General features: G+C 36.0%; 1 protein-coding gene across 2 annotated transcripts in view; it reads right to left on the reverse strand.

Moving 5' to 3' along the window:
* The window catches only part of LOC127852151 (probable ATP-dependent RNA helicase DDX10), a 29,934-nt gene extending 11,454 nt beyond the window's left edge, over window positions 1–18,480 (reverse strand). For both annotated transcript variants that reach the window (XM_052385984.1, XM_052385983.1), the window contains exons 1-7: window positions 18,308–18,480; window positions 14,722–14,782; window positions 14,081–14,211; window positions 5,343–5,501; window positions 3,551–3,671; window positions 636–750; window positions 4–100 (exon numbers count right to left, since the gene is read on the reverse strand). In XM_052385984.1, coding sequence (XP_052241944.1) covers window positions 4–100; window positions 636–750; window positions 3,551–3,671; window positions 5,343–5,501; window positions 14,081–14,211; window positions 14,722–14,782; window positions 18,308–18,448 — 825 coding nt within the window. In that variant the 5' untranslated portion in view covers window positions 18,449–18,480. The remainder of the gene's footprint in view (window positions 1–3; window positions 101–635; window positions 751–3,550; window positions 3,672–5,342; window positions 5,502–14,080; window positions 14,212–14,721; window positions 14,783–18,307) is intronic.
* Between the last annotated feature and the right edge of the window lie 3,666 nt (window positions 18,481–22,146).

The following is a 22,146-nucleotide window of genomic DNA, read 5'->3' on the forward strand; positions in this document are numbered from 1 at the left end:
CACCTGTTCAAGCTGCACTGGTGTACTCTGGGAAGCGTTCTCATGCACTGACACAAACACAGGGTCATGTAGACTGAGTCGGGCAAGATCCTTCACTGACCTATAAACATAGAACTGATATAACTACATGTGACAGAATATTTAAGAAAGAACAGCATTTTTCAGCACTCCATCAGAGAATCAATTGTCGGAAAAATAACCTCTATTTGCATATACATTAATTTAACAATCTTGGTAGATACACATATTTATCACTATATGATGTAACACATCAAGAATTAAATCTCTGAGCTTTTCAAGTTTAACTTTTAAAAGATTTTTCTCAGGTGTCGTGAACATCCTATGCAACAGACCGGAATGCTTGGCAAACCTTAGAAAGAAGGAATGAATTGATGATTTCTGTGAAGTGTCATCAAAATCAAGCAAATGGTTTAAGAGATGTCGTTGAAAAAAAAACTGTTGACAATTGACATCTTACATCACAGCGCGACATCCACTAGAAAGCTACCGACCACAATAGCTCAATAGGAGCACTTTGTACCCACATAAACCCGACCCATCTTTTCTATGACTAGTACAAACCAAACCCCTCAGAGGTTCAATTTGAGAGATCTAAAGATCAGACAAACACTCACCTGGTCTGAGTGGCTGAGAAGAGCAGTGTCTGTCGCTCCGAGGGGAGATTCTCGATGATGGCGTTCATGGTCTGTGCAAACCCCAGGTCCAGAATACGGTCAGCCTCGTCCAACACTGGCATTAACAAGAATAGAAATCAACTAAAAATGTGCGCCCCCCCCCCCCCCCCCACCACATTATACTTTGGTCTGGACACTCCAAATGTAGGAAAAAATAATGCAAAAATATGGATGTGCACAAGTTAGCATACTGGTTAATAGAGTCCCAAAGTTAAATCCCTCTACCACTTTTTGAGTTAAGTGTATCAAAAGTTTATAAAATGTTTTTTGGGTTTTTTTTGCTAAAAATGGTGCAATAACTCTGGTTTTGTCAAAAATATCTTAACCAAAATATGGATGTGCACAAATTCACATGCTGGTTGATATTTCTGCCAAGTCTCCTCCTTCTAGCACCAATACATTTTTGAGTTATCCACAACACAAAAATGTGGGCGAACAGAACCAATGAACTGAATTACAAACTGACGGACAGAAAAGGAAAATCTACGACCCCCTCGCTATCATAAAAGGAGGGATATGAAATTAATATTCATCTTTTGTTGTTTTTTGGGGTTTTCAATTGCATTGGGAAAAGAATAACAAAATAAATATGAAGCCTGAATTGGGAAAACTTAAACTGAACAAGATATGTGTTTGTCAGAAACACTATGTCCCCTTTTGCAACGCTTTGAAGCTATATAATTGACCTTTGACCTTGAAGGATGACCATGACCTTTCACCACTCAAAATGTGCAGCTCCATGAGATACACATGCATGCCAAATATCAAGTTGCTATCTTCAATATTGCAAAAGTTATTGCAAATGTTAAAGTTGGGGCAAACAAACAAACACACAAACCATTACAGACAGGGCAAAAACAATATGTCCCCCACTATAGTGGTGGGGACATAACAAGTTTTTTTTCTTTAATAAACACAGGTAATGTCTACTAGAATTTAAATGATTGTTACCAATTGTTAACTTAAACAAGAGCACCGCATAACCGGTGCCACGCTCGGCTTCGAAAGCTTGTCAGAATTTTTTTTTTTAGAGGTCACAGTGACCTTGACCTTTGACCTAGTGACCCAACAAGAGATGTGTTTGTCAGAAACACAATGCCCCCTACTGCGCCACTTTGAAATAAAATTTCTATTTATCATTTGGCAGGTGACCAAGTCAGACATCACTGACAACCAAGGCCTGTGATTTATCAAAGAGACCATAGCCAGAGTTCATCATGTATGTATGGGCATAAGTCCACTGGTATTTAATGAAAACTAGCATTCACAAATTAGAACAGGTAAGAAATGATAATTATATCAAGAGATGTGTTCGTCAGAAACACAATGTCCCCTATTGCACCGCTTTGACGCTTTGAAATAAAATTGCTATTTATCATTTGGCAGGTATAGAAATCATCTCCCTTTAAAGCTTTTTACTTCCCTTGAATTTAGTCCAATCCAAACGGGTGGGGGGGGGGGGAGGGGGGGTCTCACGGTCAATTATGACTATGTCAGACATCACTGACAACCAAGGCCTGTGGTTTAAAAGAGATCATGGCCAGAGTTGATCATGTATCTATGGACATAAGTCCACAGGTGTGTAATGAACATCAAAGAAATTATAATTATATAATTAAGAAAAAAACTTTGACAAATCAATCATTTGAGTTATAAAATAATAAGAATGATAAATCTGTACAGTAACTGTGAAAAGAACTTCAATTCTTGGTAAGGAAATATATAATATGAGATTTATATTTATATAAATTACTTCCCTTGAAAATAATTGTCTCTAACAAATCTCTATTTTTAGTAGCAAATAATAAAAAGCCACTACCGTGACTGTGATTGACCACTCAAAATGTGCAGCTCCATGAGATACACATGCATGCCAAATATATAAAGTGGCTATGTTCAATATTAAATAATTTTCTCCCTTTTTAAAGCTTATTACTTCCCTTAAATTTGTATTTTTTACTGTAGACCGTAAAGGATGACCTTGACCTTTTACCAAAATGTGTTTGTAAGAAACACAATGCTGCCTACTGCGCCGCTTTGATTTATTTAACAAAAAATATATACGTGGGCAGGTCAGATAACTATGTCCATTTAAAGCTTATTACTTCCCTTGACTTTGTTTTTTCGACCCTAGACCTTGAAGGATGATGTTCACCTTGAAATTTTACCACTCAAAATGTGCAGCTCCATGAGATACACATGCATTCCAAATATCAAGGTGCTATCTTCAATATTTAAAAAGTTATGGCCAATGTTAAGGTTTAAGCACGACGCCTACGGCGGACGACGAGCTGGCTATGACAATAGCTTGGGTTTTCTCCGAAAACAGCCTCGCTAATAATTAAACAATGCATTTTGTTTTTGTTTTCTTGTTGTTTTTTAGAGAGGACTTTTTTGTTTTGAGGAAAAATATAAACAGTGCCTGGTGGGAATGGTGCCACATTTTGGCCCTAAAATGGAAGAAAATATTCTCTGTTTCTATAGGTGCCAAGAAGACAGAAAATGCCACCCTTATGTAGCATGTGCGGACCCTAGTGATATATTGGTACAAATAAGTCCAGATTTGGATCTTTGGCATCAGGACACTTACAAAGAAAATGCAAAATGCAAGCAAACAGGAACAATTTACAGTACTACAAAGTACAAATACAGTATCTCATCCCTGATGATTTATTGGCCAGACTCACATAGTAAGTTATTAACTGTAACTGACTTTTTGGCAATTAGCACACGTTTGTTCTGTCAACATTTACTGTACAGGGGACTTAATAACAGTTTCAAAGAAAGGCCGGCAACAAAATTTATGGAGCCATTTGCTAGCGGGCTTCAGCTAATTTCCATTGCTGCATACATACCCAGTAACTTCAGGGAGTCAGCGGTGAAATACGAAGTCTCGTCCATATGCTGTAGCAGTCTGCCAGGCGTGCATACAACAATGTTGGTACGATTGATCCGACCTGCCTCTTCTTTTAGGGGCTGAAGTAGAACATGGACATCCTGGGGTATTAGAAAGAAAAAAAAATTAATTCCTTTCAAAATCAGGAATATTAGTAGATAAATCTGTAACTAGATGCAACCTATGTCAACTAGAACTGTCACTGCCATGCCTGAAAAACTCCCCTCCCCGATAAAATTTAAGTACAACAAGAGATGTGTTTGTCAATGACACAATTTCCCCTACTGTGACGCTTTGATTGATTTTTTTTTATCATTTGGCAGGTACAGATAATTATCTTCCTTTAAAGCTTATTACTTACCCTGGATTTACTTCCCAAGGATGACCTTGACCTTTCACCACTCAAAATGTGCAGCACCATGAGATACACATGCATGCCAAATATCAAGTTGCTATCTGAAGCGACGTAGAAGTTATGAGCATTTTTCGAAACCTAAACGCAAAGGGTGACAGAAAGACGGACAGACAGACAGATGGACGGACGAACAGTTCAATCACTATATGCCCTCCTTCCGGGGTATAAAAATATGCAAAGGGCAATTACTCTTAAACTGGAGAAGCAAGAAATATGGTTTTGTGTATTGCACATCCATTCAATATGATCTACATACCTAATATGTTTCAAGTTTATACATCTTACAAATATTAACAAAGGGAAATAGTAATAGGGGAACAAGAAGTATGGTTCTTGTGAAATGCCCAGCCCCTTCATAAGCTCTTACTACTTATGAACTATTAAGCAGATACCCCGAATAGTTGCAGAGATATGCTCCATACAAAATTAGAACACACATTTACAAAGAGCAATAACTCTCCAAAATATGGGAGCAAGAATTATGTTTCTTTTGCACTGCACACACCCTCAATGAAATCTACCTATCTTCAAGTTGGTGCCTCAGATAGTTCTTGAGATATGCCCCAGACAATTTTTACGTACAAAATTTACCAAAGGGCAGTAAGTCTAAAAAATTTGCAACAAGAGTTCTGGTTCTTAAGCACTGCACACAGCCTCAACTAGATCTCCCTACCTATAAAGTTTTAAGTTGATACCTCTAAGTTTCCAAGATATGCCACTGGCAAAATTTAGGTAAAAACAAAGGGCAATAGCTATGAAAATATGGGAGCAAGATGTATGGTTGTTGCGCACTGCACAAGAAATGCGACACCTGGAGAAAGATATCTATAGCCAATTGTATAAAACTGGATAACTATTATCCAGTGGATAACTTTTGATTATCTTCAACTTTAGAATATCTTTTTTGGTTAGAAATTGTATAAAAAATAATAGATAATCAAAATGGTGCACATTTTGGTTTAGTTTTGGATAAGATTTAGCCAAGGAATTTGATTTTGGTTATCTTTATCCGAATCAGGTTGAATTGGCTATCCGTATTTATACAATTGACAACTGGAAAACGATGGACCGACTGACAACCTGACAACAGCATAATTATTTACATTTTGGTTGTGTGAGGAGGGGTATAATGAAAGTAAAATAATAATCTTGAGACTCAAGAAACATTTCTTATCAAGAGAGTAAATCCTGTAATGATCTTTCATCAAACAAATAGCTTGATATTAAGCTGTGGTACATGTCTATGAATGGAAAGTGAAAAGCATTGGGGGTTTAAACCCTTTTGATGGCAAACCTTACCTCACAAAATTTTCATAGAAAACTAAAAACTGCCTACTTTTCCACCAATAACCAGTCCCGCAGAGAAGTCATGGAACTTTCCAATTTTCTTGAGGACTTCAAACGTTTGAAATGCCAGCTCCCTGGTAGGTGAAATGATGAGGGCCCCAAGGCCATCATTCTGAGACCACTTCTCCCTGAACAGGCATTCCAGCACCTGAAATGTATGGCAACAAAATGTTATCATCCCCAATATTTAATGTCATAAATATATGTTATATTGTCAGACCTGTACTGTTAAATGATATGTGCCGATACTATAGACAGTAATAACAAAATGTATTGAGTATGGTTAACAACCGGTTTATGAAAGAATAGATTATCCACCATGAAACAAACCTGTGGGTTTGTTTATTGCTTCAAAAGTCTCATAAGAAAAATTGACATACATGTACTTTGAATTAAATTAAGCTTTATTATGAAAACTTTTAAAACATTCAGGACAGACTTTATCACGGACAAAAATTATTTGCAAGAATCTGTTAGACAATATAAACAAGATCAACAGGGCTTGCACTAAGCGGCGTACGGCCGTAAATTACGCCCGATAATGGTTTCCATACGCCGATAACAAAAACCCATGACGTCCACTATACTTCCTTAAAATTGGTCATAGGTTACAATACACTAAATGATCGCTTCATGTAGGGCTGTACTCTCTAAAAAAATATCATAGTTGACAGGGAGGCATGTTTTACACTTTTTACCATTATTCGGGTGTTATCTTGCGGAGATAATGGTAGGGCATGAATAGGTGTTCACTACTGAATCCCTGAAATATGATACACGTGAAGACTATAGTAAACCATTGCACTAGCAAAGGTTACATTCCACTAAGAAACGGCCGAAAAAAAAGTTGCAAAAACAGTCGATTTTGATTTGTGTCAAGTTCTTTCTTGCATTGTACATGACATACCTTTTTTATTGCATAAATCGATTCCGCTTAGAATGGCCTTTAAGAAAAGGTATGGTTATGGGGGTCTCTATGTGCAAAATGTTGCATTTATTTTCGCTCAAAGTTGTCGCTTTTACATTGAATTATATAGGGAAACTATTTAGTGTATTATGACCTAAACGCAAAACCAGGCCTAGTCACAAAGGAGCTGTATTTACAGAAAATCATCATTTCTTTAGTGGGATATGACGCGTTTTGGCAAATTTCACGTAATAAATGCGTTTGTTTCACGAATTTAAGGAGCATCGTGAGTTTTTAAGAAGAAACTACGTTTTCAGAGGAAAATAAGAAAAAAAACGTACAAAAACTCGTCTTGAGCATCTCAAATCGCCACAATTTGTGCTGACAGAGCTCATGAACACGTTTTAATAGTTGTTTACTTCTTTTTCTACATAGCTTGTAACAATATTCCAGTATTTTGACCTATTGTAATTATTTAGGGTAATCGTTTTTCGCCTGAACGCCCGTTATAAATCAAAGCTCCGAACGCGAAAGCCACATGGCTTATCAGGCGTTATAATAAAGTGCAGTTTCAAGCATTTCTACGTGAAAGATCGGTCTGAAAATTGGCATGCAAATAGAAAAAAAGTTTATAAGTATCGAGAAGTGCTTTTTTTCGCGATGTTAACAGTAAACGTTGTCTTATAGGTTACAATACACTAAATGATCGCTTCATGTAGGGCTGTACTGTCTAAAAAAATATCATAGTTGACAGGAAGGCATGTTTTACACTTTTTACCATTATTCGGGTGTTATCTTGCGGAGATAATGGTAGGGCATGAATAGGTGTTCACTACTGAATCCCTGAAATATGATACACGTGAATACTATAGTAAACCATTGCACTAGCAAAGGTTACATTCCACTAAGAAACGGCCGAAAAAAAAAGTTGCAAAAACAGTCGATTTTGATTTGTGTCAAGTTCTTTCTTGCATTGTACATGACATACCTTTTTTATTGCATAAATCGATTCCGCTTAGAATGGCCTTTAAGAAAAGGTATGGTTATGGGGGTCTCTATGTGCAAAATGTTGCATTTATTTTCGCTCAAAGTTGTCGCTTTTACATTGAATTATATAGGGAAACTATTTAGTGTATTATGACCTCATACGCCGAAAATAGCAAATAGTAAGCTGTCGATTAAAATAATACTTCAATCAACACTGCTTTCTGCCGACTCAATGTGTTTTGCACACGTCTCGATCAGTCTAAACTTCGCCTCCTTATATTTGATACCGCCCGCAGGTGATTAGCAAGTTTATTGTGTGTTGTTTATCTAACGGTTACACAATTTACCCCCGCGCGGATCGCTAATTGACCGTGACAAACCAGTCGCTTAATATTGGTTGCTTTAACAACACACTCGTGCCTCTTTGCGCGTGTCGCATGTTGTCTAATGATTAGGAGATAATTGCTGGTTTGGGGCAGACGGCACGGTAAAAGAAAGACGGCAAAAATAATTAAAGAAAAACAAAACTGATCAAAGTTTAATTAATTACGTAGATTCACTACCGTATAAGTTCCCGCGAGTTTTCTCAGTTTGTTAATTCACCGATAATTACGAGTAATAACCATCTTATATAAACTGGAATCACAATTCATTTTCTATACTAACATGTCATTTTACTAGTCAGAAACATTCAGAAAACACATTTCCTGGATTAGATATAACTTATCCGAGTAGAATTAAATTGCTACGCCATGACCTTCGACATTGCAAATGGCTGACCTATTGTAACATTCAACCCGCGTTTAGTTCAAAGCTGGCGATTCAAATTACAAGTAATGTTGATTCAATAATGGAGAAAACATAAAATGGATTTAACTAACATTTGATAAGGTTTGTTAAACCAGATAACAACAAGGAAAGTTTGGATTATTGAAGTTAAACTGGTAAGGCATTTATAAAGTGTACATATTTCGGACATGTATAGTATTCGGATAAACAGTAATAGATATACTAGATGCTCCATCATGACCATTCATTAAGATTGTGTTTTGTTGCAAATGCAGTCATAGGGGTGAGGATAATAAAATGACAATAAATATGTGATGAAAACTTGCAACCGCACATATCTCAAATAACTTAAATGTGTTGAATGACTTAAATGTGTTATGATTATTAATCAATAATAAATAATTTAATTTAAGTAGATTTTAAGAAGAATTTATTGTTTTTACAAATGAACATAGAAAAATGATAGAAATAATAAAAGTTTTGAAATTAACATGTTTTGTCGATATTGTTTGCACAAACTTATACCCTGATTTTCCAAACTTCTCCCTATTTTTAAAGCCTAGGGTAGTTTCCGCCTTGTTGTATGATATATCTAGTTACTTTCACAGATGTACAGTGACCCAAAATGGATGGGAAGAGTTTGTGATCATTTACGCAGTTGACATTCTGTTAACATCAACATTAAAGTGGTTTGGACTTCCAACATTTTTGAGTGGGACTTCCATAAGTAAAGGGCAGGAAGTCAGGACTTCCAAAATTTATTTCTTAGTGCAAGCCCTGGATCAATTTTATCATAACAGGAATACTGCTGTCACTTGAAAGCAATAATGTGCAAAGAGATTTTCTGGCTTCTTCAAAAAGGACCTGTAAAAGGGACTTTCCCAAACGGGGAACAATTACAAAATTCTCAAATGATTTCAGAACAAGAGCTGTCACCATAGGATGACATATGCCCCCTATAAACGCTTTGATAGAAGTTATAGCATTTTTCGAATCCTAAACGCAGATTTTGAAACCTAAACGCGGACCCTAACTTCAAGGTCAAGGTCACAGGGGTAAAAATTTGTGTGCGTATATGAAAGGCCTTGTCCATATAAACATGCATACCAAACATGAAGGTTATATCTCAAGGGACATAGAAGTTATGAGCATTTTTCGAAACCTAAACGCAGATTTTGAAACCTAAATGCAGACCCTAAGTTCAAGGTCAAGGTCACAGGGGTCACCATTTGTGTGCGTATGAAAAGGCCTTGTCCATATACACATGCATACCAAATATGAAGGCTTTATCTCAAGTGACTTAGAAGTTATGAGCATTTTTCAAAACCTAAACGCAGATTTTGAAACCTAAACGTGGACCCTAACTTCAAGGTCAAGGTCACAGGGGTCAAAATTTTGTGCGTATGGAAAGGCCTTGTCCATATACACATGCATACCAAATATGAAGGTTATATCTCAAGGGACATAGAAGTTATGAGCATTTTTCGAAACCTAAACGCAAAGTGTGACGGAAAAACGGACAGACAGACAGACGGACAGTCCGATCACTATATGCCCCCTTTTCTTTGAAAGGGGGCATAAAAAAACCAAAATGTAGGAAAGATGCAGCACATTAATTCCAAACGCACATTATCTGGCAGTGACTGTGAACAAATAAAAAGAGCACTGAAACTAAATAATAATTATGTCAGCAAAAAGGCATGAAGAACAATATAAAGATGTTTTTTGCAATTTAGTAAGTGCAATTAAAAAGACTAATATTTTCCAACCTGAATATAAACACAAAAGCAATTTTCTCAATGTCAGTTTGTTTCCCCAATTGGTGCGGTACCGGTACTTTTCCAAAGTGGGCAAATAAATAGCTGGTGCAACCAACCTACGTTCAAGGAAAACTGATTAGCCCTAATAGCTCTATACAGACAGGGGTTTTTTTTACTAAGAAAGTGACGCCGATATTCGGCGTCTTCCCCTACCAGAATTTTTCCCCTAAAAATACCATTTCGCCTCCAAAAATATAATTTTTCACCATAATATAATATTTTACCCTCAAAGAAATGTTTTTTTTTCTTTTGGGAAGTCGACACTTATCCAATTTGTATCATGTACAACGATCTCGCTCTCTCTCTCTCTCTCTCCTGACGAACACTCAAATCTGGGAATCCCAGTGATTCTATATATAGCTCTTAAATTACGTCATGGAAACCGGGCAACTAATCGTATTAATCATGTGACTATTTTACTGGATTCTGGTCTTGCGCGAGAAGGATGTTTCGTCAATTAATTACCGGAAACCAGTCGAATTTTCATCCGGGTTATGTGAAAGCCAATATATAAACGTTAAAACAGAAAAAAGTCTCACAATTGGCGTTCATACACAAACAAAATAAAACGTTCGGACTCGGAAAATATTAATTGCGTTGACACATTTTTTAAGAATGAATCATCAAAAACCGTTGAAACCCAGCAGGATTCGGAGGTACATGTAATCAACATCGATTAATACTGTCGGATTATTGTGAAAGTGAAAGTAGACAATCGGCAGCTGCCGCACCTTTCCCTTCCAATACTGTAGCAGATCTAGATCGTCAACCCATTCATCATGAAATTGAAATCACAATATTGACATCGTTCCCCGGCCCCAGTTGAAAACATTTCCCATTATTAGATATACCCCATCAACTTTATTTAGGACTTTGACTTTAATATCATACTTGTTCATGTGTTTAAGAACAAAAAGGTCAGAGACACTCCTCTTTTTCTAAAACAAGAGGGCCATGAAGGCCCTGAATCGCTCACCTGACTAACCTTGCTACATCAACTTAAATTTTATCAGACCCATATCCCAAGCCAGATTTCATTAATTAATACATTCTGACAAAATTTCATTAAGACATGATGAAAACTGAGACCTCTTTCATCTACACAAGGTTTAACTAGAAATGGCCCGATGACCTAATTTTGGACCCCAGATGACCCATATACGATCCAAAATCAGATATTATTAAGATAAACATTCTGACCAAATTTCATAAACATCTGATGAAAACTGTGACCTCTATTGTTTACAAAAGGTTTTTCTATTATTTGACCTAGTGACCTAGATTTTGACCCCAGATGACCTAAATACAATCCCAACCCAGATTTCATCAAGATAAACATTCTGACCAAATTTCAAAAAGATTGGATGAAAACTGTGACCTCTATTGTCTACACAAGGTTTTTCTATAATTTGACCTAGTGATCTAGATTTTGACCCCAGATGACCCAAATACAATCCAAACCCAGATTTCATCAAGATAAACATTCTGACCAAATTTCATAAAGATTGGATGAAAACTGTGACCTCTACTGTCTACACAAACAAAATGTTGACGGACACACACACGCACGCACAACGGACGCCCGACATCACACTGTCACATAAGCTCACTATGTCACTTTGTGACAGGTGAGCTAAAAAGTAACTGGGCTCAAACCACTGTCATTTGATGATGTGGTCACCGATGCCTGTGTGTGACTGTTTGTTTGCTTTTTATTAATTCTATCTAATGCAGTTTATTTAAAAAGAAAATCTATTTATTTTGCAGGATGAAATGTTTTTTTTCATAAGCTATTTTTTCGGTATGACTTAGCTTTGTGTGACATTTTATTATCAGGAAACAGTGTAGATGTACAAATCATGCAGGCAGGTCTATAATTAACAAGCATATTTGCGTTAATACGCAATTAAAATAGCCAACAAGGGACACAATTGTCACAAAACCAGGTTTTCAATTGGAAAAAAAAGTCTGATAAAGGGAGACAACTAAAACTGAACGGATTGTTTATAATAAACCCCCTTTGTTTCAAAATAAATCTATTTGAAGTCGTGGCGACCTTGACCTTGGAGATATTGACGTAATTCTTTCATGTGACACACCATCCAATGATGGTGAACAAGTGTGCCAAATGATTTTAAAATCTCACAATGAATGACATAGTAATGGCCCGGACAAGCTCATTTATGGCCATTTTTGACCTTCGAACTCAGTGTGACCTTGACCTTGGAGATATCAACGTAATTGTTTCGCGCGACACACCATCTAATGATGGTGAACAAATGTGCCAAATGATTTCAAACCTCACAATGAACGACAAAGTTATGGCGCAGACAAGCTTGTTCCACCGGCCCGCCGACATTCGCCAATCTAATAACCAGTTTTTCCTTCGGAAAACCTGGTTAATAAAAACGTTATTAAATTCAGAATAAAGTGTACAAAAACGCAAATACAAATTTAATAATGTTATTCCCGTAAAAAACCTTGCGTCACGAAATGCAATTCTTAAGAACACTGGGCGTATTTTTTAGACTGGTTATTTTCGGTACAAAAATGTATCGGATAGTTTATATGCCGTCCTATGAAGAAAAGAAGGCAGTCTTTCCAGCGATTATCAATCTTTTGGGTATTATTGTAATTATACTTAGACCCGTCCGATATCTACTTTCATTGTCAAGGTATTCAACTCAAAACGACCCCATAACGGGGTGCATCGCTTTGAAAAGCCATAACTTCATCAATTGTGCAGCGATTTTCACAAACTCGGTCTTATTAAACGCAAAATGAATGAACTTTGATCAGAAATTCAGTAATTGTTTGTTGTTATGTACAGGTACCTTTTTGAATTCCATTTGTATAAATAATAAAGTAACCTTTGTAGATTTTTATTATATTATATATGTCATTCCCTAAATTACCCAATTGAGTTTAACACCGGGGGTGAAAAACCATATTAAGCTCAAAAGTAGGGGGTGAAAAATTTTGCTAAAACTCTATTGAATTTACAATAAGAAGATACTGATTTAATAGGGTAGGAAGCATTGTGATGAAAGGAGAAAATGCTAATTTCAGCAATTTCTCCTTTTATTTCAATGATTTCCACAGTCACAAACATTTGCAGAAAGAATTAACTGTTCTGGGTTAAGGGTTTATGTGGTCTGCAGCAAAGCCATCAGAAGAGAATCGTGTCAGAGAAACCTGGCCTGTAGCCAGCAAATCCTTTACTCTAATAGCACTATTAATTGGAAAAAAGAGTACACTATAATTATTTCTAAATCTGCCATCTCAAGGAGATAATTCTGGACTTAATGGTCCGATGTTGCTCATTTTCGACAGGGCTCGAGTTTTCATTGATATGAAGACACTGTGCAAGTTTGGAAAGAATTGGATGAAAAATTTGGACTTTATTTCATAAACACCATTTTCTCAATTCAAGGGGAGGTAATTCTGTACTTCATGGACCAATAATGCTCATTTTTTGTAGGGTTCGTGTCCTCATTGATATAAAGACACTGTGCAAATTTGGAAAGGATCGGACAAAAAATGTGGAAGATTTTTGAAAGTTTTCACAAAATAGGCAAAAACGAATAAACATGCAAAGTTCAACGAGCTCCTGCGGCCATGTTTTTTGACGAATCAAATTTCTTTGAACAACTTTTTCAGGGGAGCCTTCAAAGGTCATCCCTGTGAAATTTTTTGAAAATCTGATGAGCGGTTTCTGAAAAGAAGATTTTTTAAGGTTTTTACCATATATGGTCATGGCGGCCATCTTGGTTGTGTGATCAAATTTTTTTTAACAATTCTTTTGTCCCATGACCTAGGGATGCTCCACATGAAATTTAGTTGAAATTGGCTCAATGGTTTAGTAGAAGAAGATGTTTACAAATTGTTTACAGACAGACAGACGGACAGACGGACGCCGGACGGTGAGTGATCACAATAGCTCACCCCGAGCTATCGCTCAGGTGAGCTAAAAACCCTGAAGTCTGTAGGTGAGTTATAGACATTGAAATGAACAGTTTTAATTTTTTCCCCAAATATGTCTCTTTCGCGCTCAATTTTCCCCTCTTACCCAGCGTCCAGCGTCTTCCCCTTTTTCTAAAAAAAAAACCTGACAGATGATTGTATCATGACAGCCAGAAGGTCATATCAACAAAGAAGGCTGATAAGCTCTTCTGGCTTTCAAGAGACGATATCATACTTTGCGCACCCTGGTAAGTTACTTACAGGGACAAGAAAGGCAAGTGTTTTTCCTGATCCAGTTTTTGCAGCTCCCAAGATATCATTCCCATTCAGAGCCAAATGTATGGCCTCCCTTTGGATGTCTGTAGGCTTTTCAAACTTGCCGCTTGCCAGACCTTGAACAGAAGTAATCATTAGCTATAAGGTTGTATTTTGTGTTTATGGGTTCATATTAATAATGACATCACACTATATTTGTATAAGCTGCTTACTATCAAATGTCAATTAAGATTTTTTCTGCTATTTAAAAAAAGCCGTAAAATGAACCCAATCCCAAAGCAAACGGACCAGATTCAAAACCACAATTGAACAAAAATCCCAATTTCCCCCCAAAAAAATTATTTCTATTAAGTATTTTGAAATTTCTATTAAGTATTTTGAAAGAAGTGTTTAATGAGTTTTCTTTATTTAGTTTTTATTCATTGCCAACATTGTAGAAATCTGTCAAATAAATTATAGATTTTTATTTACAAGAATTACAACTAACATAAAATTCACTACGGTAATGTATTCATTGTTGATGTATTGTTGTTCATACACAGAGCAAGTTGTTATACCAAAGTTACATTATATTAAATACTGTTAAACTGTTACATGTAATGTGAATAAAAACTACATCTATTTACCCTTCAAAGTTTTCTGGCTCAATGGGAAGTCTGTAAATAAGTTTGCCTTACTGGAATCAAACTGAAAAATAAATAAATTTAAAGCAAATAATTCTTTCAGTGCGAAGGGTAATTATCATAATTATGATAATATCATAGCAGTTATTTATTATAGAAACTTACACAAATTATGTATGGTTTACTCAGAAGTTTCCCATGGGAACTTGTATATTGAATTGTTTAGCTAAAAAAATCAGCAAGTATGTTTTATTTAAATGACTTAACCTGTCAACAGAATCCAACCCAGTTAGGGATATCTACCACAACTGTATCATATTGATTTCACATTATAAATCCCAAATCCAGCACTTTCTGACAGAAATTTATAAAAATCATTCAGTCAATATTAACTCATAGTTTGAGCATAATTTTTTATTAGAAATTACCACATGCATAAAAAATAAAACTTAAAATAAATCATCAAAATCTGTACAAATTGTCTGAAATTGTGATCATGGTACAGTACAGGCACCGTGTACTTAAGCAAATGCCACTCACCGCGGTGTTCATCTTACTATGTTCGCTTACCAATATGAACCCAGCGATGGGTGTTCAGATCAAATGTCGCCGGGGCCATTTGCCATAAGGCGAACACCGCGAATCACTGCGGACCCATAATCCATAATATCTACAGGGGTGTTCATTGTGTTCGCAAAAAATAAAATAATTGAACATAAACTTTTTGTCCCTTTCATTTAAGTGATCATGAATAATGTATTTCACACCCATGCCAATGACAGTAATTTCTGTCTTTTTAAACGCCGCGTATAAAAGAAAACCATATTCGCACCTAGCTGTAGGATAACGCACCTGGAGGAGTGATAATTGCGTGTTTGATTATGCAATTAACAGTTTGAAGCCATGGAGAACTCATAACTGATTGGAGTAATCGTATTATCCCAAGTCTCTGGATTCCCCGATACATGCATGTCAACTGTCTCAATCGCATACATGCAACTTTTCCCATCTTTATCCATTACCGGTACTTGATAATCCCATATATGCCCGATTTCCATTTTTAAAAGCAAATTATGGGTGGGTAATATAGATGATAAAAGTGCTCGCAAGAATGTCAATAACACAAATGTTCACAATTTTTGAAAGTAACAAATGAATTTCAGCATATGATTCTATTTACAGATTTGATGAAATAAGCGTCCAATCAGGACAGTTGTATTCCAACATGCGTAAATCACCTGACATGGTTTGCACGCGTCATGTTCAGCTATTTTCTGTTACAACTTCTACATGAAATAAATGAATTTCTTTGTCCTAATAAAAAGCGCGCGAAAATTGGCGTGGGTGTATTTATTTGTAAATAAAAAAATTCGTAGTGGGTACAACTTTGAGATCATTTAATTTCCATTAAAAGTTTCAGTGTGAAGTTCAACCAAACAACCGGGGTATCTCGCAAATTATTTGGCATTGACATTTCTTCTTAATAAAATATAATTTAAACACCCTGCATCATTACCGTTACGCTGTTTCAGTTCCTTCATTACTGAAACAATTATTGTATTGTTTACTGACTGCACACAAGTGTCGTAACATAATGATGCAGTACGTAAATTCTTATAGTTCTTTAAGCCGGACACAAGTAAATAAATGATTTAATACTCACTTGATTTCATTGAAACTCGATATGTGTTGTTAAAAAGGGCAATTGCATTGATTAACACCATAAGAGTTAATCGTATTGATCATCTAAACGCTTTATTTACGTTCCCGACTTTACGTACTGTCCGAATTTAAGTATGCATACATGTGCACATACATGACTTGTAATATCTACATGAAGTATATGATTTTCTTGTGTACATGTCAGGGCTCGAAATTAACACTCGCACACTCGCAAAATGCGAGTGAAAAATACTGATTGCGAGTTAAGTTTTAAGCCACTAGTATTTTTTTGCGAGTAAAGAAATAGTGGAAAAAACTAGTAACATAAATGCACTCGACGTCATGAACGCTTAACCGTTGGTCAATTTATAGAACGTCTGAATACCTGTATGCGGAAGCGCGCACCTTGTTATGTAGACTCGTATACTTATAGTACAGATACGCGGATAATATTGGTACAAAGAACATGAAACAGTCGACTATTCACATTTGTTCATTGAACTTGAAAAGACATGGCGTCGAAGCCAAACATAATAAGTTTCTTTTTGCCTACAGACGGAAATAAAAATACGAAAGATAAAGCAAAGTTAACCGTTGATTTGTATTTTGGTGACATCGCACTCAACACACAATATCATAGCTGATTTTTTTCAATATTTGAAACCCCATTAAAAATATCCCAAACCGACACTTAAACTTTGTTTTCTGAGTGAACACGACACACTTATATTTGAAAACAATACCCTTATGGTCCAAGGAACTGATATCTTTGTATGATTGCAGAAATAAAATGTGTATGTTAAGTACTTTTTATTTTGTTTTAATAGTACTAATATTAATGTCCAAACTTTTGTATGTTTCCTGCACAATTTGCGAGACTGTTTTTGATTTTGCGAGTTGGTATTAAAGCTGCTCGCAATGTTTTGCAAGCAGAAAAAAAGGTTAATTTCGAGCCCTGCATGTACATTTAAAACGTGTGAATGACCCTTGCAGACAGGTATTTATGGCAGCTGCGCAGCATCACGGTGATCACCAGTGTTCCTGTCAACAAGTCAACAGCATGCAATCGCGGTGATTTCGACTGTTCGCCGCATAGTCAGTAGCGTGTCCGTCCCCCGCAAAATGTCACTCATCGGGAAAAGTGAACACCGCAGACAGGCGTTTTTGTTTAAGTTACATGGTGCCTGTACTGTATGATAGTTTGCATTTCGATACTCTTGAATTTAAAATCAAAGCTAAGTAATATTCTGCTGTTAATGTGTTAAATTTATATGTTATTTCCACAAAGCAGTAAACAAGTATTTGATCTTCATTTGTATGAAATTATGACCATTTTTGTTATCTTAACCATTTTTACACCAATTTTGTCTCCAGATTTCTAATTTGATGTAAACATTAACAATCGTTTCAATACATATTTGGTTTAGTAATTCCATAGGGCAGTCAACAGCAGTTTTTAATTGCTGATGATAAACTGTCAAACTCTGGTAATCTTTTCTTAGAGATTTAGACCATAACTGAACACTGCAAAGCAATAAATAACTAAATCAATTTTTTAGTTTTGTTGTCCAAATGCCTAGTGCCATTGAGTTCTCCCCCTTTTCAGTGTGACGTATTCATACTAGGTTAAACACACTGTAAATAAATAAGTTTGGCATGGGAAATGATGGATTTAAAGAGAATTAAATATATCTTTGAAGGTAAATTATATATTGTTGATATGTTTTCATAAATTCAGAAATTGTGTTACTCGTTTCCTTAATCGATCGATAGGCTGTAACCGGAGGATACTATAAAACAAAAACATAATTATGTTAATTCTGTGTATTTCATACTTTGAAAATACTATACACTTCAATTCTACGATACACACATCCGGATGCATTTATCCGAAATTTAGTTTAATATGAAAAACACGCCAGCGTACCTCGGATTTTGCTTGATCCAATTTCTTTATTTCTTCATCAATAACTTCATGGTTACTCTTTTTGGATCCATACAACTGTTTCCTTAATATTTTTCCCTTTCGACCCTTAAATTGGTCGCGTTTCTTTAACTTAAAATTCATTCTATCCTCGTGTTTTGATAGTTATCTCCCGTTTTTTAGGCTACATTACAGTATAGTTATCCACGTTTGGAGTATTCTACCAAGCGACAACCACTCAACCGCGTGTTTGAAAACACATAAAGTGAAATGGTATGTGTGGTATATTTTTTGTTCAATCAACAAAAACATTGATTATAATATTGTCGAGGGTTTAAAAAATAGGGCGGATATTGTTATTCTTCATAGATAAGCTACTTACATTGTATGTTTGTGCAAATACATCTAATTCGGAGTGTGTGTATATAAATGTTATACTGCTATGTGTGGGACACATTTTTTAAATGCTATGTGTGGTATACAAGAATTTGCCCGTCAGTTCTGCATTTAATCTGAACACAGTTTTGTAAGAATCTAGAACATAAACTTTAGCCTGTCCTGAAAATATATCAAATTAACCAAATGTTACATTATTGAATACTGAAGTAATCGTGTAATGATTAAACAATTTATGTTTAACTGAACATAATTCTTATAAAAGCATACATGTTATGTTGAAATATAATATTTCTTTGTTTTACTTATTGTCTTTAAATAAATATAATGATTGACATTTCTGCCTGATTATTGAATTTGGTCCATTTTTTTATGAATGACAAAGAAAATAAGAGCACATGTTTAAAAATGGGTTTTACTTCTATTGTTTTTCAGACTTGAAAAGGATTAGTCGAAAGATCTGTAACGCTTTTAAGGTTCGAAGCTGTGTAAGAACTACATGAACACCATCAAACCACACGGAAGGTGATATGTGGCAAGTTAATGATCAAAACCACAGTGACAGAGACAGGGACCTCGCTTCATTCTGTGATGTTTATGGAAAGCTATTTCAACTAACTATGCAAACATATCATTTAACACTGATGTTAACAATATTTGATATCTGATTTAATGACATTTTTTTCAAGTAAATAAAAAACAGTGAAATTTTGTACTAAATGGTTGTTGTATACTGCATTGATCATTCAATAAATACGCCAAATCACTAGAAACTGTAGCAACCATTAAATTTTAATATTAGCCAAAGTACTACTTATTTACAAATACTGTGTGAATTATCGTTTTATCTGGCGGCCTTCCGTTAACCGTTCGATTCCAGATACATGTTTTGATCATTTTGCAGTCAAATAAGTGTGAACCGTGTGCGATCATAAGCAGAGTGTCTTCACATCTAGAGTTTCGGTACATATCATGCTTTGCATAAACCTGTATTATTTTATTGTTCATTATATATGTTTGACTCTATCATGTAAAGGCAAAAACATGTGTCCAGTAGATATTCATATGCGAAACGTTGTAAGATTTTAGACTGAAGCAGAAATGTACATGTACATACCATGTTTTAGTTATAGACATTTGCCCTAACTCTCATGCGTTTACTTCGTCAGATAGTAGTGCTGTGACACACTCAGGGTCCTGATATAATGTAGCCTAAGGCGCGAAGGAAGGACCATATAAACCTCAAAAAGGCAAGCAGAAATGGCCCTGGCTCGACATGAAAGAAACCATATATTCACTTATTAAAAGAGGATGTTCGTTTACCCAGCATCTGTGCTTCTTATTACAGAAGCCTATTAAGTTCATTGCCTATGCATGGGGTTGTTTTAAATGTCGATACTCCACATTACAATGACGATAACCCGAAAACGCAAATGTGATAACACGAAATCACTAGCATATTGATTCATCGTTCTATAGTAGTATTGTGTCATCGTCATCGCACTTCCGAGCAGTAATCGCCTTCGTACCAACATCGTTCTTTCGTGTTGTCGCGTACGTTATTGCCATCGAGCTGTCGTGTTGTCGTGTAGTCATCATAATGTCGCGTTATCGCCAATGTACTGTCAAGTATCATGTTAAAAATCAACCCAAGCATAGGCGATGGTCTTTACGAGCTACCGAATGTTCTGGTCTAGTATATCGACACTTAAGTATAATTGCCTGTTGCAGGGTGAGATTCGCATGATTCGCGGGAAAGTGATCAATCCGACTGATGACGCAAATTAGTTTCTTTACCGAAACCAGGTCTTAAAGAATTGACACTTTGAAAGCTGGATCGAACAATTTTGCCAGTGAAGGACATTTTGGAGTTCATCGTTGTATGATGTTTTCGTTATGACCTCTCTAAGGAGATGTCTTGTACCGGTATATATTACAAGTAATTCCGGTGTAATTGACATGGTATATACGTTAAGAATAAGGTAACGCCAGGTTTCAGAAATTCGCCGAGAGCCTGTGGGTGTATTTAGGGAGCCGGTAAAGATGCGGCCGAAAGATTTAAGACCATTGGTACAGGACAGAAGTATATGTGGTTGGTGGTGGACGCCAGAAGTCACTTGCGATTGGCTGAGTTGAAACCATCTGGAACGACCTCTTGGATTCCGACAAAAGACGCTTTTATTAAGGCATAGATTTTAAAATTGACATTGTAGTGGTCAAATTCACACAATAGACGATAGAGTGGGAATTAAAGAAATCAAGTGGTACGGAATCAAGATAGTGTTTCCCAGGGATGAATTTTTCGAGTTAGTTTATTTGAAAGTGTTAAAGAGTTTGGTACCACAGTAGCGCTTCTAAGCCATAACTTACTTCTAACCGTAAAGACATGGTCTTTATATAGATTGGGCATAATACTGCGGTAGATGATGCTTGCCCTGCAAGTTACAGATTATATACAGATGATCTGTTGCCTTCGTTGGAAACGGTTTAAACAGCGGCTGATGTTCAGGCAAATGTGATTTAACTTGTATTGGAGTTTGAAGCGGGAAGCGGGTTTGGTCGTTTAAGTCCATGCATAAGGTCAAGTTTTAGTTTTTAATTCGGTGTCATTTAATGGATATCGATCTCTATGCGGTTTTATGTTAGTCACGATCTTTTTGACACGCATTAAACTCGTTTGCATCAGACTGATACAAGGGAATCGCTTGGCCGATGTTCAGGTTGGTTGGTTACGTGTTCCTTAATGAAGACTGAGTATAATTTGTCATTGAATACGGCGTCGTTCTTTTAAAGGGGCCTTTTCACGTTTGGGTCAATTGATAAAATTGAAAAAAGTTGTTTCACATTCGCCAATTTTCGTTTTAGTTATGATATTTGTGAGGAAATAGTAATACTGAACATTTACCATGCTCTAAAATAGCCGTTATATGCATCTTTTGACGATTTAAAAACCCGAAAATTATAAAGCGTTGCAACGCGAAACGAATTAATAATTTTGAGAGTTCTGTTATTGTCGTTATATTTTGTGAAACAACGAGGATTGGTTATATGAAGTATAAAATACACCTGGCATTGTATCCGGAAGGATGGCCGAGTGGTCTAAGTGGGAGACTTGTTACTCCAGGACTCCAGGGGTCAGTGGTTCGAGCCCTTTTTTTCTTTTTTTAATTTTATTCTTGATTTTTTTACTGGAGCTTTTTATATCCAATATCAACATTTATCAATATAAAGCATTTAATGACAAACTTCAAAACATGCCAAAATCTGTGAAAAGGCCCCTTTAAGGCCACAATACTGGTATGCTGTACGCCGTCTTTGCCGAAGGGTGTTTGCGGTACATGATGTACTTATAACTAGGCTTAATATTGCGGTGATATTGCGACGATGATCTAAATGAAAAAGAATGTGAGTCGCGAAAATGGTTCGTATGCCACATGCTGCAAGAG

The sequence above is a fragment of the Dreissena polymorpha genome, chromosome 12 (genome assembly GCF_020536995.1).
Source record: "Dreissena polymorpha isolate Duluth1 chromosome 12, UMN_Dpol_1.0, whole genome shotgun sequence".
Taxonomy (NCBI): domain Eukaryota; kingdom Metazoa; phylum Mollusca; class Bivalvia; order Myida; family Dreissenidae; genus Dreissena; species Dreissena polymorpha.